Here is a 14788-nt window from a genome sequence, read left to right as displayed (position 1 = left end):
CTTCGTTCCCCTCTCCACATCGCCTCCCGCATTTATATAGGCTGATACAAGAGCATTGTCTTCGGCGATAGTCCACGCTTGGTTTTTCCTTTGTGTAGATGTATTATTGAGTTGCACTTCCGGAACAATTTCGACTTCATCATCGTCAATCTCTTCAAGATGTTGTGCTCATGCTAATTCTTCAACATGTTCACCACTTAACTCAATTGGAGTAGCATTGCTACTACAAACTCCACCTGGAGATTGATTCATATTTTGAGTTAAATGTTCTGATATAGGGAAAAAAGGGGTATTACCAAAAGATTGTTGATATGATTGGGAGTTTTGAGGAAAATTTGGTTGCATTGGTGGAATATTATTGAAATTTGTTGGTCTTGGTTGACTACTACACCATTGAAAAAATGCAGCTTGAATTTGAGGATTATTCAACATATTAGGGTCAACAGGAGGATTAGATTGGTTAAATTGAAAGTTTGAATTGTTAGGAAAATTCGGGTTATGGCCGTAATTAGAATTATTACGATCCATATTGAAGACTCTAAGAAATTGGAAGTAAAATGGAGAAAAATAAACTTGAAAATATGGAGATTAGAATAATTTATGTGTTTAAGAGTATTAACTGAAAATGAAAGTATGTGAAAATATGGAAAACTTATACTCATTTTATAGGGAAAAAAATTTTATGACCGTTGGTGTTTTCAGTTTTTCCAAATGTATTACCGTTTACAAATTATGGTAGTTTTTTATTTTTTAGACATATAAAAATACCCATCCACCCATAATCTGACAAGTGGCGTCATTTCCTTGCTCAACAAAAGCAATATTACCGTTGCAAAGCCATGAACTTCAAAAATATGTTACCCATTGCACTGTTTCTTTCCTCTTTTCAGTATTTTTTTTGGCTTCTTGTACAACTTGTGTTCGTGGGCCGAGGAGCCTTCTCCTTTCCATGGAAAGGAATACCCAATTCCTTTTTCTAACAGGATCCTCAAACTTATTTTTACATTGTTATTCATCAAGATAAGTACAAGATAAGGGAGCTAAAAGGAGAGTAGTCCTCAACAATGTTGGTGCTCTTAGTGCGATGGAGAGGGTAGCTGTGATGGAGGGGTTAGGGGAGGAGGTAGTTTTACTTTTTTGATTTGATGTTTTTTTGGCAAAATAACTTGCAATAGTAAGTTGCTAACAGATATGGATGTGGGTGGAAAATTCACCTCAAAATTTGTATTATTCATAGTTAATTAATAGAAATAAGGTAAATATTGTATTATTTACATTAATTTTTCTTATACATATATATTAAAAAATGAACCAATATTGATTGACAACTAAAAGGGAAGAGAGTAATATTTTAACTTTTTATCACAATCATCATCGTATCCGGTGTATTTCGCCTATAGAAAACTATGATTAGCATTTAGGGAGAGAAGGATGACGATAACCCATACGTATGAAAAAGGATGCAGTCAAAGAGTCACTTGGTTCGAGAAAAATTATCAGAAAGAGATGTTCTCGCAACGAAAAAGACTGAATAAAAGTAACTCCGCAAGCATTGCTTGATGAAATAAAAATAACTAGGCTACCTTTCTATACCCTTTACAATAAAGATTGTGCACACTAAATTAATAGGAGTAGACAACACAAGAGCATCATTAACAAATTTGCAAATTGGACACATACCTCAAGGTAGGACATGAATTGACAAAAATTCTAGCAAGAATTCAAAAGCAAGCAAAGCATGTATAGCTAGCTAACTACTATACCAAAAGCGGCAGCAACATTAAACTCAAGTCAGTACTCAGTACAAAAGCCATTGCCATTTGCCAGTTAGTAAACCCATTTGTCCATTTGCAATTTGCATCACTATCATCAACCTTTTCCTATCATTAAAATAATCAAGTATTTAAATTATTACTCCACTTAATTTTTCAATAATAGTAGTCACTTTTTATGTTGTGGTAATTTCTATTTTTGTACGTTAGTATTTACTTTGTGATCTTTCTTCTTTTATTTTTTATATATTTATTTTAGAATTCTGCTTGATATAAATTATTATTATATGCACCCATTTGAAAGAGATTCAAGAGAATTGAGTTTTATTTATCAATTTTTAAAAAAGATTGTCCTCTAATTCTCCGGTCTATCATATAAATTAAAAATAAAAGAAGACAGAAGGGAATATTATCTAAAGAATATCTTTATAATATGATTTTTTGCTTTTTTTAATATCTTAGTTAAATAAAGTAAAAAAATTATTTTAAAGTAAACATAATAAAGTGTAAAATAATATTTGTCATCATACTCAATATATATCCCTCATAAAATTTATAGTCAAATTTAGAAAGATAATTAAAACATATGAAATAATATTTATAAGAAAGTGATGAAAATATTTTCATAAAAAATTCTAACAATGTACTTAAAAAATCGGATTAAAGATAAAAGTATGACCTTTGAAAGCGTAGCAAAGCCACCACTAGATGGACTTGTGAGTAAAAAACAGCCAGAATCCCCAAATGATTTCGATTTGATTAATCACAAAGATACACATTTTTGCAGATCAAGGAAAGAGAAAAAGCAAGAACTAAACCAACAAGATAAGGACATCTCCTCTAACCCACCAACCATAACTTGCACTCAAAACATACATTACATTCATTTTAAGCTCACAATTAATTGCAGAAAACTCCAACTGTCGGCAAACTTCTGCTTTTTTTGGACCCCAAAATAAAGAAAATTGTAGTAAGGGGTCACTTCATACAGTCATAAAGAGTCAAAATTAGGGATTACATATATTTTTTGGAGGGATTTGATTTAATTGGAATTTTTGAGTTGATTTATTCAAATGTTAGTCCAAGATCAAATACCCACGAAGGGTTCAGCAAATTTGCCCAAATCCAAGGTTAGAAATCTCCCAATTTTACATTCTAATCGATTTTCTGAGTCTAAAACCCTTGATTTCTCTACATGGGTATCTGAAAATTTGTATAAAATTGTTGCAATTTTAGTATTATTAGCTACATTTGCTGTTCTGTTTTTCCTTAGAAATTTTGGAAATGCTGCAGTTTGTTTAGAGACCCAATCTATAGAACATGAAACCATTCATTTTCCCAAAATTGATTGGAATTCAATCACACCCATCACTGATAAAGTCACTCCTTATGCGAATTTTCGCTCAGAAAGATGGATTATTGTATCTGTTTCGGATTATCCGACCGATTCGTTTAAGGCATTGGTGAAGATTAAAGGGTGGCAGGTTCTTGCAGTTGGTAATTCAAGAACACCTTCCGATTGGAATCTTAAGGGTGCCATTTTTTTGTCTTTAGATATGCAATCAAAGTTGGGTTTTAGAGTATTTGATTATCTGCCTTTTGATTCGTATGTTAGGAAAACTATTGGGTATTTGTTTGCTATTCAGCATGGTGCTACTAAGATTTTTGATGCTGATAATAGAGGGGATGTAATTGATGGTGATTTAGGGAAATATTTTGATGTGGAATTGACAGGAGAGCAATCTAGGCAAGAGATTATATTGCAGTATACGCACGAGTATGCGAATCGAACTGTTGTTAACCCTTATATTCATTTTGGGCAACGGTCCGTTTGGCCTAGGGGATTGCCACTTGAAAATGTAGGTGAAATTGGGCATGAAGAATATTATACTGAAGTGTTTGGTGGGAAGCAGTTTATTCAGCAGGGGATCTCTAATGGTCTTCCTGACGTTGATTCGGTTTTCTATTTTACGAGGAAATCAAGTTTGGATGCATTTGATATTAGGTTTGATGAGAAGGCCCCAAAGGTTGCACTACCGCAGGGTATGATGGCGCCCTTAAATTCTTTCAATTCACTTTATCATACTTCGGCATTTTGGGGTTTGATGCTTCCTGTTTCTGTCAGTACTATGGCTTCTGATGTGTTAAGAGGTTATTGGGCTCAGAGGCTTTTGTGGGAAATCGGAGGCTATATGGTTGTTTATCCTCCCACCGTTCATAGATATGATAGAGTTGAATCATACCCTTTTTCGGATGAGAAAGATCTCCATGTAAATGTGGGTCGTTTAGTTAAATTTTTGGTTTCGTGGAGATCCCACAAGAATAGATTGTTTGAAAAGATATTGGAACTGAGTTTTGCTATGGCGGAAGAAAGATTTTGGACCGAGAAAGATGTTAAATTTACTGCTGCTTGGCTTCAGGACTTGCTTGCTGTTGGGTATCAGCAGCCACGGCTAATGTCTTTAGAAATTGATCGGCCTCGAGCTGCTATTGGTCATGGAGATAGAAAGGAGTTTGTCCCTAGAAAGTTGCCCTCGGTGCACCTTGGGGTTGAGGAGACAGGTAGCGTGAACTATGAAATCGGGAACTTGATTCGGTGGAGGAAGAACTTTGGAAACATTGTGCTTATTATGTATTGCAGTGGCCCTGTTGAACGTACGGCCTTGGAATGGAGATTACTTTATGGTAGAATCTTCAAAACCGTTATAATTTTGTCTTCAGAAAAGAACGAAGATCTTGCTGTTGATCAAGGGCAGTTGGATTATGTTTACAAGTAAGTTTTGTTCATCATGTTCGTTCGTTATTTATTTCACATCATCTGGTTATGTGGCAATTCACTTTCCGAGATTAAAATGATATTTTTATGGATCTTTTCTTCTGCTGGAATGTGTGTTGAATAGCATTATTGAACGCCTTTTATGTGCTTAAGTTTTTATAGATCATTATCCCATTCACATCCTTTGCCTCACATCATTTGGTAATGACTCTATTGGATTGACATTAAAATTTCGTTGATATTTCTGTTCTGGAACTGGAAATGAATGTTGAATAGCATCATACAAGAACAAGGCCAAAGCCTTAATTGTAACTTATTTTGCGTTAGTTACATGAACCTAAACATACCATGTAAGCATTGTCGGTGACAAAGAATATCTTTATTCGACCCTATCTTCAATACTATTCTACAACTAAGAACATTAATTTGAATGATCATTCACATGTATTTTCCTCTTCCATTTAGTCATATGCTCATGCGAATCCCAATTCTTCCATTTTTCACTTATGTTATCCATGCACCTTCGGCGTTACCTCTACCTTTTCTTAGATTCTCGAAGTATCAATTGTTAGCATTTTGTAGGTGCATTTTTCAGCCTTCTTTGCACATGACGAAACAAACATAAATGATTTGTTATCATATTATCTTATAAATATGTGACTCCAATATCCTTTTTAATGTCATCATTCTAAATACTATCCTTTAGGATATATCCATTCATTGATCTTAATATGTGCATTTCAGCTGTCCATATCTTCCTACGTTGCTCTTCTAAAAGCCCAACAAGAAATTTTTCTTTAATTTTAATGGCACACTTTGATCATAATAATATTCCGGTCATAGTTTATTATTTGCGCCCCCCTTGATATGTATCTTTGCACTTGTGAAATACTAAGCCAAGTTAAATGAAACCCTTCCTTGGAAGAGCGTCCTTTGTATCTAAATTGATCAAGCCTCTGCTAAGATCTTTCTTGACAAATTGATAATTCATATACAATGTCTTACTTCGATTTAGTTTTAACTTTTTTATTGTAACGCCTGCTTCCACATTTCTAACCTCATCTCTAGTTTCCATATCTGAAGTTTCCATAAAATTATCAAGGCACTTCTGTTTTCCTAACATGACCATTCTGGTACCGCCAATCATTGATTGATCTTGGCTGAACACGCTGTTAGTGTTAGTTACAAAAAATATGCCTTCAACAGTAACATACCACAGGCTTCTTCATCATGCTGCGACTGGCATCTGAAATGTGTAGATATATAAAATTTTATCGCTAACTGCTAGAATCTCTAGAGAATTTTATAGAAAGAACTATATTTTCACTGAGTTGAACTATATTTGTTCAAGCTTAAAGACTGACATTACGTTGTGATTTGATTTTCACCGAGTTGAACATAATTAAATACCTAATATAGTGCATATGAATTTCTAGCCTCTGATGCTGTACTCTTTTTTGCCAAATCATAACTTAGTAATGAAATCTAGTTGTACCCAGTGTAACATAATTTACCAGTTAATTCTCTTTTTAAATTTGTGAGTCGCTCAAAATGACCCTAAAATAGCCCAAAACTGACCATAATTCGTTTTTTTATTCGTAATTTGCAACGAGATTAGTGAATCATGTGACAGTGCTGTACCAATTCCAAATTTTGTTACAAAGTAGTTGTTACGAACCGAGTTCTGGTTTTGTTTTATCATGTTATTGTTATATGCTTCAAATTTGTTGTGACCAGAAGCAAGGTCAGGCTATGTCCATCAGTTTCTATTGTTCTCGTGGTATATCTGTCTGGAATAGATGTATCGCTGATATCGACTGAATAGTAAATGAAAAGTATTGAACAATAGTTATATACCATTTTGTTGATTACTATTTTGTTTTGGTTCTCAGGCAACTTCCTAAGATAATGAACAGATATTCAAGTGCAGAAGGATTTCTTTTTCTCCAAGATAATACCATCCTTAATTACTGGAATCTAGTACAAGGTGACAAGAATAAGCTTTGGATCACCAATAAGGTAATAGGAACTGCAAGCTTCATTGTCATTGTCGTCTCTACAACATTTCATTACCCCAAAATCATAAAATGATTCGCACCTACGACGGGTTTGGGGTAGAATGTACACAACCTTGCCCTTGTTAGTGATAACAAAGAGATTGAATCTGATTGACTCTTGGTAAAAAACTCATCAACAACTTTCACATACTGTACATGATTTAATGAGTCATTTTAATATATTCCATTTTCAAAACCAAGAACAATGAATCTTTGACACTATCAAAATAAGGGATGTCATTGTTGTCTCTGAATTGCAATGGGGTGTTTGGCAAACAGCTGATAGCTGATTTTAGTGTCTGATTTGACAAACTATTTTTATTTGTTGGTTTGATCAGCTGATTTTGAACTTGCTGCTGTAAGTAGCTTGTTCAAAAACAACTTATTCATATCAATAAATTGTTTCAACTAGCTAGTTTACCATACATTAGAATTGCCTGGTTTGACCACTCAACCCTCTATTTGTATCAAAATAAGTTAAAATTACTTAACAAGCCATTTTGCCAAACACCTCCAATATGTTCATCAAGACTACACTTAAAGATGAGGGGTGGAGTCATTTAGTTTTAAAATTGCGTTGATTTTGCATTTACCTATGTGAAAATTTTAGGAGTGGCGGACTTGCGGTATCTAATCCTTCATTTGACAGTGATTGTGGGCTACATACTCATTTTTAAGTCGAATCTTATACCCAATAACTGCTTGAATTGCTAGCTCTAATATTCAACATCTCCAATCTTGAGTCAGATTTTTGCGAATTTTAACTCCGATGATTCAACCATGTCTTCAGCTCTTATCAAATCTATTGTCTTCCTTTGATATTTGTATCCAACAAGTTTAATGCTTGTTCAGGTGTCGAAGTCGTGGACTCCTGTCTCAACCAAAAACGGTGATTGGTTTTCCAAACAAGGAGAATTGGTAAAAACGGTCGTTAACAGCATGCCGGCTCACCTCCAAGTAAACTACAAAGAAGCTGCAAAGAGCCATGAAGACTTTGTCGTATGCAGTTCCGAGCTATTCTTCGTTCCAAGGAGATACGTGGAGGATTTCATCGATCTAGTCGCTTTAGTAGACAAGTTCAATATACATCAAAAAGTCGCAATCCCCTTATTCTTTTTGTCGATGGATTCACCACAAAACTTTGATCCGATCTTCAATACAATGGTTTACAAAAAGAAAGCACCGTCTACCAACACGACCTTGTACTCTGCACAAGCTCCCGCTATTCATCCATGGAGCGTATCGAGTGAACAAGAATTTATCAAGCTTGTAAGAGTAATGGCTGCCGGAGATCCTCTTCTTATGGAGTTGGTTTGACGTGGATTGTTTCGTACATTTGCCATTACAGTAAGTAAACAAGAAACAGGAACTAGAAAAGCATATGTAACACAATTAATGAACAATTTTCCCTTTTTTGGTCCTTTATTTCTTGCCCTCAAAGGGGGAGGAGATTTTGTAAATTTTTTCTTATGATTCAATTGAGTGAGTGAATATTTCAAAGGAAATAGGAGGAATTTGGTTTATTCTTTCTAACATTCTTCCAGTTATATGTAAATTTCTTATTATTTCTTTTCTAACTTTGTTCATATATATGCTGATGTACTGGTAATATAGAGTTAAAACTTGCTTATTTTTTAGGAAAAATTGTCAAAAAGTACTTAATAATTTTATTTTTTTAAAAAAAGTTTCTAATAAATTTTTTTTTTCAAAACATACCTAATAAAAAAATTTCTTTTTAAAAGAGTATCAGGTAACGGCTAGGGTTAAGTTTACCGTTATCTTTTTTGCCCATCTTTAAAAAGTACCTAATAAAAATTTTCTTTTCAAAAGAGTACCAAGAACACAACATAATTATCCAATACAAACACAACATCATATATAACTCTTAGAACATCATCTATAAAAAAGTTCACACATCATCCAATACAAAGACAACATAAGAGCATCATCCAACATAAACCTAAAGGTTCACACAACTAAAGTTTCATAATTATCCAATACAAACATCAAAGCAAGATGCTACTCTTATTGAATATGCAGATGCTGGATACTTATTAGATCCTTCTAAACCTAAATCACAAAATGGATATGTATTCATATATGGAGGTACCGCAATATCTTGGTGATCCACAAAACAGACACTGATCGCTACATCATCAAACCATGCAGAACTGATCGCCCTTTATAAAACAAGTAGAGAATGCGTTTGGTTAAGGTCAGTGATTAGTCATATTCAAGAAGGATGTGGGATAAACAAGATAATAAATTCTCCAACAATAATTTATGAAGACAATACCAGTTGTATTGAACAAGTTAGTGAAGACTTCATAAAAGGGGATAGAACCAAACACATAGCACCAAAACTTTTCTTCGCACATGGCCTCCAAAAGTATAAATTAGTAAAAGTCAAACAAATTCAATCAAACGAAAATCTTGCAGATTTGTTTACAAAGTCCCTTCCATCAAAGAGGTTCGAACAACTTGTTCATAAAATTAAAATGTGTCATCTACGAGATATTTGTTGAACTTAGGGGGAGAATCATACTCACTATAATCTTTTTTCATTCGTTCAGGTTTTTATTTCATTGAGTTTTTCCTGATAAGGTTTTTAATGAGCTATATTAAATAGATATATTGTAATAATATTTTACTCTTTTTCATAATTATAATGCATTCAAGGGGGAGTGTTGAAATGTAACGTGAAAGGTAATTAATGAATTTACCCTAATGTAAATGCATCAATGTAATTGTAGGTAGAACTTACCTATAAATATGAAAGTTTACAAATGTAGAATCACACCAATGAATAAAAATCTTTTTATCTTTTAACTTTTACTCCTCCTTATCTCTCTAAAAAGATCAATAAAAAATCAAAAGTCAAAACTAATCATCCTTCAATAAATATTTTTAGACTGTTTGATATATAAAAAACTAAACAAAACTAAAAATTCAATAAAAAAAAAAAAAAAAAAAAAAAAAAAAAAAAATGATTGCCCCTCTATGACATTCCAGTACCAACTACTAAAGTACAAATCCGCAAAATCGGTTTATTTGCTGGACGAAGAGGAAATTGATACTCTCAATAGGAATCGTAAAAACCCTAAATTTCAAACCCTAAAAACTCAGAACTAGAAGCAATTACCATGAATACTCCCGAATTTGACTTTGATTCGCCTGTTATTAAAGCTCTTGGTTCTCTTTTCAAGCTAACTGAAGTATATTTACGGCAAGCAGCTCTTTATTTTCTCCATCCATTTTTTAATTCAATTTTTTTAGTATTTAATTTAACTTCAAGTTTATGTTTTTCTAGTGATGATGGTTGTTCAAAGGATGACATTCGACAAGCTTCTTCATTTCCTAAACATATCGTAAGATTCTTAATCCATTATTTGAGCACAATTTCATTCTTTTGATTGAGCAAATTTGAATTATATTTTACTTTTTTTTTGTGAATTGTGCTTGCTTAATAGAGATTTACATATGACGATGACGACGACGACGGCGATGATTACGATGCCAACGTTATTTCTAAGGATAATAGCAGCTCGAATACGAGTGTTGAGACCTCGGGTATGTGAATTAAAGTAGATCAATTATGATTTTATGTTAGTGAGCCAATTTTTATGTTTTATTTTGTGAGCAGAAGAGAGTGTTATAATGGAGGATGCTGATCTCTCTCAGGAGATGAGTGCACTTGGGCTCCCACTTTCGTTCCAAACTAGCAAGCAAGTAAGTAGTTAGTTTAAATTCCTTTGATTAACTTGAAAGATGACGCAGAGGGTATGGTTTTTCTTTGTGCAATTTTGTTCATGATTGTACATTTAGCTAATTTTATTCGGTTTGGAATAGTCTTGGTACGATGATCTTACTTGAGATAAATCTATGTAGGAGATACTTTGATGAATGATGATATTGAAATATGAAAAAAGATTATTCTTTTGTTGTGCTGAAATTGGATCATTGGGAGTTATATAAGTTTGAGTGTAAAGAGAACTTCTGCCAGTGCAGTGAATGAAAGGTCTGATTGGCTTTTTTTGGCCCATGATAAAAATAATGGAATTATCATTTAGCTGGGACGCGTAAGGCATGAACAAGTTGATTTCATGTTTTGGATGTAAAACTTGAGATAACATTACATAAACAAGTTGATTTTTATTCAGCTTGATGTCTTACATCAGAATTATGATCCTTAAGCTTCTGAGTAGCTACTCCTGTTTGCCGTGTGGTACTGAAATTGTAGGAGGTTTGTGCATGTTATAGTAATTTTCTGATTAAGTGAAGAAGCTGGTAAAAATAAAGTGGCTCTTTATAAATCTCTTGTTATATTTTTTTCCCGTTAGATGGAGTTTGTGGTAGATTTGATGGGAATTGGGAAGGGGTCGCAATTGCCAACTTCTTTTGGGAGCTTAAGAGTTAATTAGTAGCAACAATAGCATTTTTGGACCCCAATTTTTCCTCTTATTTAGTGCTCTTCCTTTTCTGCGCATCTCTTTAAGGAACTGCACATTTTTAGCTCGAGAAATTTGGTACATACATTTAAATCAACTGACTTTTTTTTGAAAAACAATGAGTGATTGAGAGCACTTCATTGCACATCTACATATTGTTAAACATGTTTCTGTTTGGTTGTTACTTGTGATGTTATTTGAGTTGTGAAACATATAAATATATGATGCTATGATTGATTGAATTATTTTAATGTTGAATAAGTTGGATTTGTTTCTACGCCTTGTTCCTGGAAGCTGCTGTCATCACTGTATTAGTGTAGTTAGAATTTTTTAATTTTATCATTTTCTTCTGCAGAGCAGTGCACAAACTAAGGGAAAACACAAAGCAACCCAGCTTAAAAATCAAATTAGTCCGAGTAAATTCAGGGATCAAGTGCTGATTTCTGCCAAATTGAGTGAAGAGGGCTTATCTTATGTGGAATTTCAAGATAAAACAAATGATTCATCGTCCTTATCTTTGCTGGTTCCAGATGAACTTTCTTGCTTGAGCTCTGATGTTAGTGATGGTTCTGTTAAATCGTCCAATGTTTGTGATGGGTCAAAACCTGCTTATATGGCTGATGAAACTGACTATTGTGGTTGTGAGAAACAGAAACGTGAGAATGTACCAATAAATATATTAGACGAAGCACTCACTGATGACCTGTTGGGGACTGATTTTCAGATGGAAAATAAGTTAATGTCAACTGCTGCCACATTGGTTTTATCGGAGAGCAGTACATCGAGTGGACACATTTTACTTGATGGTTATGTTGAGGAACACCCAAAGAGTAGAGGTTTAATGGAACATGTTGATATAAAAGACACTGAAATGGGTAATGGAACACAACTGGACGACTTTGACCGCGCTATCTGTACTGAACAGATTGATGACATGCCTATACAATACGAGATGGTTCTTGACCATGATGTTAATGACATCATCTCTTCTAGTGTTTGTGGTGAATGGAGTGCGTTCTGGGATTCGTTCTATATGAGATATTACTTTTATAACTCCAAAACCCATGAATCCACTTGGAATCCACCCCCTGGCATGGAAAACTGTGTTCAGGGTGACATCTCTAATGTAAATAACATATCAAATACAGTTAATGAACAATTCAATAGACATGAGTTGGTTGATAAAACAGGAACAAATGGACAGACTGGGGTACAAGTATGGAGAGCTCAAGAGTTAACATCTGAAGATCTATCATCTTGTTCGGCTGTGATTTCCGATATATCTTGTGCTATAGATGCAAACGATCATCATGTGCATGATGGAGAGTGTCAGAATGGACTTATAATGGCTTCTTCACCATCTACCATCAGCCATCAGCATCCTGGAAATGGCAGAGAGCGAGAAGACTCTTATAGCATGTGCAATGGCAAGTTTCTATCAAAAGATTCAGACTCTATTGAAAGTCCTCGTGAGAATGCTGGTAAAAACTTCAATGGCAATGTCATAGCCCAGCTGTCAGATACAACCTTGAGCAGTGCAGTTGAAGCAGTATGTGATTACCCCATCGATAACTTTCAGATGGAAGAATCGGAGTCCGTTTTCAATTGTTTTAGCTTGCAAGATACACCTGCTACTACCAAACGAAAGAAAAAAAGAAAAAACAGGAGGAAAAAGTCTTTCAACAAGAATATCGGTCATGAGTTTCAACCAATTGAAGATTACTACGTTGATATATCTAAATATTGGTCTCAAAGGTATCTTTTATTTTCCAAATTTGATAATGGTATACAAATGGATGAAGAAGGGTGGTTTTCTGTCACTCCAGAAGCTATAGCCAGACATCACGCTTCTCGTTCTGGTGGTGGCGTTGTGATTGACTGCTTTGCTGGAGTTGGTGGCAATGTAATACAATTTGCAAAGACGAGTAAGCACGTAATTGCTGTTGATATAGATTCGAAGAAAATTGATTATGCTCATCAAAATGCAGCTATTTATGGGGTTGAAGACAAAATTGAATTTGTCAATGGAGATTGTTTTTATCTGGCCCCAAATTTGAAGGCTGACACAGTCTTTCTATCACCTCCTTGGGGAGGGCCCGATTATCTCAAAGTGAAGTCTTACGACATAAGTATGCTTCAGCCACACGATGGGAAGTATCTTTTTAATACTTTTAAGACAACTGCCTCGCTTATTATCATGTTCTTGCCTAGAAATGTCAACATTGTTCAACTGGCGGAACTTTCTTTATCTTCCGATGCTCCATGGTCTCTGGAAGTGGAGAAAAATTTCTTGAATGGTAAATTAAAAGCTGTCACTGCTTACTTCAGCAAGACTAGTTGAGGCTTTCAGGCAAAGATGATTCGAGTTGTTACCCAGACCCGGGAGCTCATATCTGCCGTGCTATATGGGTAGAGTTATTATTATGGTCCTAATCATAATTTTTTTTCTGCCGTGTTATATGGTTCAAGATTTGGCTGGTTTTGGTTCGGTCAGTTTAGCTTCAAGAAACTGGTGCGCACCTTAAATTTACAAAGAAGTCACAAATTTGCAACATAGTTTCTGGTTCAATTGGTCATTTTGTGTGGTTCCAGAACTAGATTTCATAATACCTTGGGCTGTTTGTGCTTGTTACATTGACTGGGTTCTAAATTTGAGGACAACAATTTGAATCAGAACGGAAAATAGAGCACCAGAATTACTTAAAATTATGGCACACTGGAAACTGGTGCAAGCATTCAAACACATACAAGGGCAGAGCAAAAACACAGGTCTTGTATATTTTATATTTTCTCAAAATTTTGAGACCTATAAGCAAGTAACAATAACAATGTTAGAGCTTTTAATCCTAAAATTTGTATCGGTTGCATGAATCAATATATAGTTTTTCGTGGTCGTCCATGTGGATAAACTAATGTAAACTAATATGATTATATGGGGCTATATGCAATTGAACATATTGCACGTACCCAGAATTGCCCTTATACATATACATATTCAGATTAGTATTCTGTTTTTTTCCTTAAGCTTTGCCTTATTTAAATATTGGTGTATGTCCAACTATGATACTTCTACTCAACAAATTCTTGTGAGAGACGGTCTCTTTGAGAGATCATCTCTAATTTGTCAGCCTATTATCATCTTTTAGTTTAATCAAGCTTTAATGGGTTGGGTTTGAGAGACGCCTCTTAAAGAGACATCTCTCAAAGAGACGGTGGGAGACGGTCTCTCAAGAGACCAGCTGTTATTAATATGAACACAAGTATAGTTAAACCATGCACCCCAAATATTTTTGTTTAAACATTGAACCCATTATTCACGGTATGTAGCTATAATGCTTAATGGTGAATCCATAATACTAGTATAAGATGGGTCGAACACTTTTCTCTGCATATATGCTCAACCAATTTAACTACCATTCTTGATTATTATATGTTATAAAAATTCAATATTAATAAAAATTTTAATTAAATGAGATAAATCATAAACTAGATAAGTCTAAACCTAGAATTCCTTTGTGATACTTTGACTCAATTATCTATACCATTATGAACACAAAATATGTTTAAACAATACACGGAAAAAAACATATTCTAACAAAGATGTGACGATAATATATAAAATTTTTTTCACAAACATTTAAAACGATACATAACGATAATTAAGGAGTAATAGCACATCATACAAAGATGACCATCCCCGCTTTATTTTAAAACTACATATAATTGACACATACA

General features: G+C 34.1%; 2 protein-coding genes across 4 annotated transcripts; both read left to right on the top strand.

Moving 5' to 3' along the window:
* The first annotated feature begins 2498 nt into the window (after positions 1-2498).
* LOC130822930 (probable glycosyltransferase STELLO1) lies at positions 2499-8219 on the top strand. The gene is made up of 3 exons (XM_057687694.1): positions 2499-4545; positions 6441-6567; positions 7458-8219. The coding sequence occupies exons 1-3, from the start codon at positions 2846-2848 to the stop codon at positions 7920-7922; spliced, it is 2292 nt and encodes a 763-aa protein (XP_057543677.1). The 5' UTR covers positions 2499-2845; the 3' UTR covers positions 7923-8219.
* Positions 8220-9636: 1417 nt separating this feature from the next.
* On the top strand, positions 9637-14469 carry LOC130821543 (uncharacterized). 3 transcript variants are annotated; one of them, XM_057687335.1, is made up of 5 exons: positions 9637-9831; positions 9916-9973; positions 10076-10175; positions 10249-10334; positions 11409-14467. In XM_057687335.1, exons 1-5 carry the CDS (start codon positions 9749-9751, stop codon positions 13392-13394), a joined length of 2313 nt encoding a protein of 770 aa, XP_057543318.1. In that variant the 5' UTR covers positions 9637-9748; the 3' UTR covers positions 13395-14467. The 3 variants fall into 3 exon arrangements, with proteins under 3 accessions (XP_057543318.1, XP_057543331.1, XP_057543322.1); XM_057687348.1 differs by having other exon boundaries at positions 9651-9820; positions 11414-14469; XM_057687339.1 differs by having other exon boundaries at positions 9652-9820; positions 11409-14468.
* The last annotated feature ends 319 nt before the right edge of the window (positions 14470-14788 follow it).

The sequence above is a fragment of the Amaranthus tricolor genome, chromosome 1 (assembly GCF_026212465.1).
Source record: "Amaranthus tricolor cultivar Red isolate AtriRed21 chromosome 1, ASM2621246v1, whole genome shotgun sequence".
Classification (NCBI taxonomy): Eukaryota; Viridiplantae; Streptophyta; class Magnoliopsida; order Caryophyllales; family Amaranthaceae; genus Amaranthus; species Amaranthus tricolor.
This window is presented reverse-complemented; position numbering and strand designations above follow the sequence as displayed.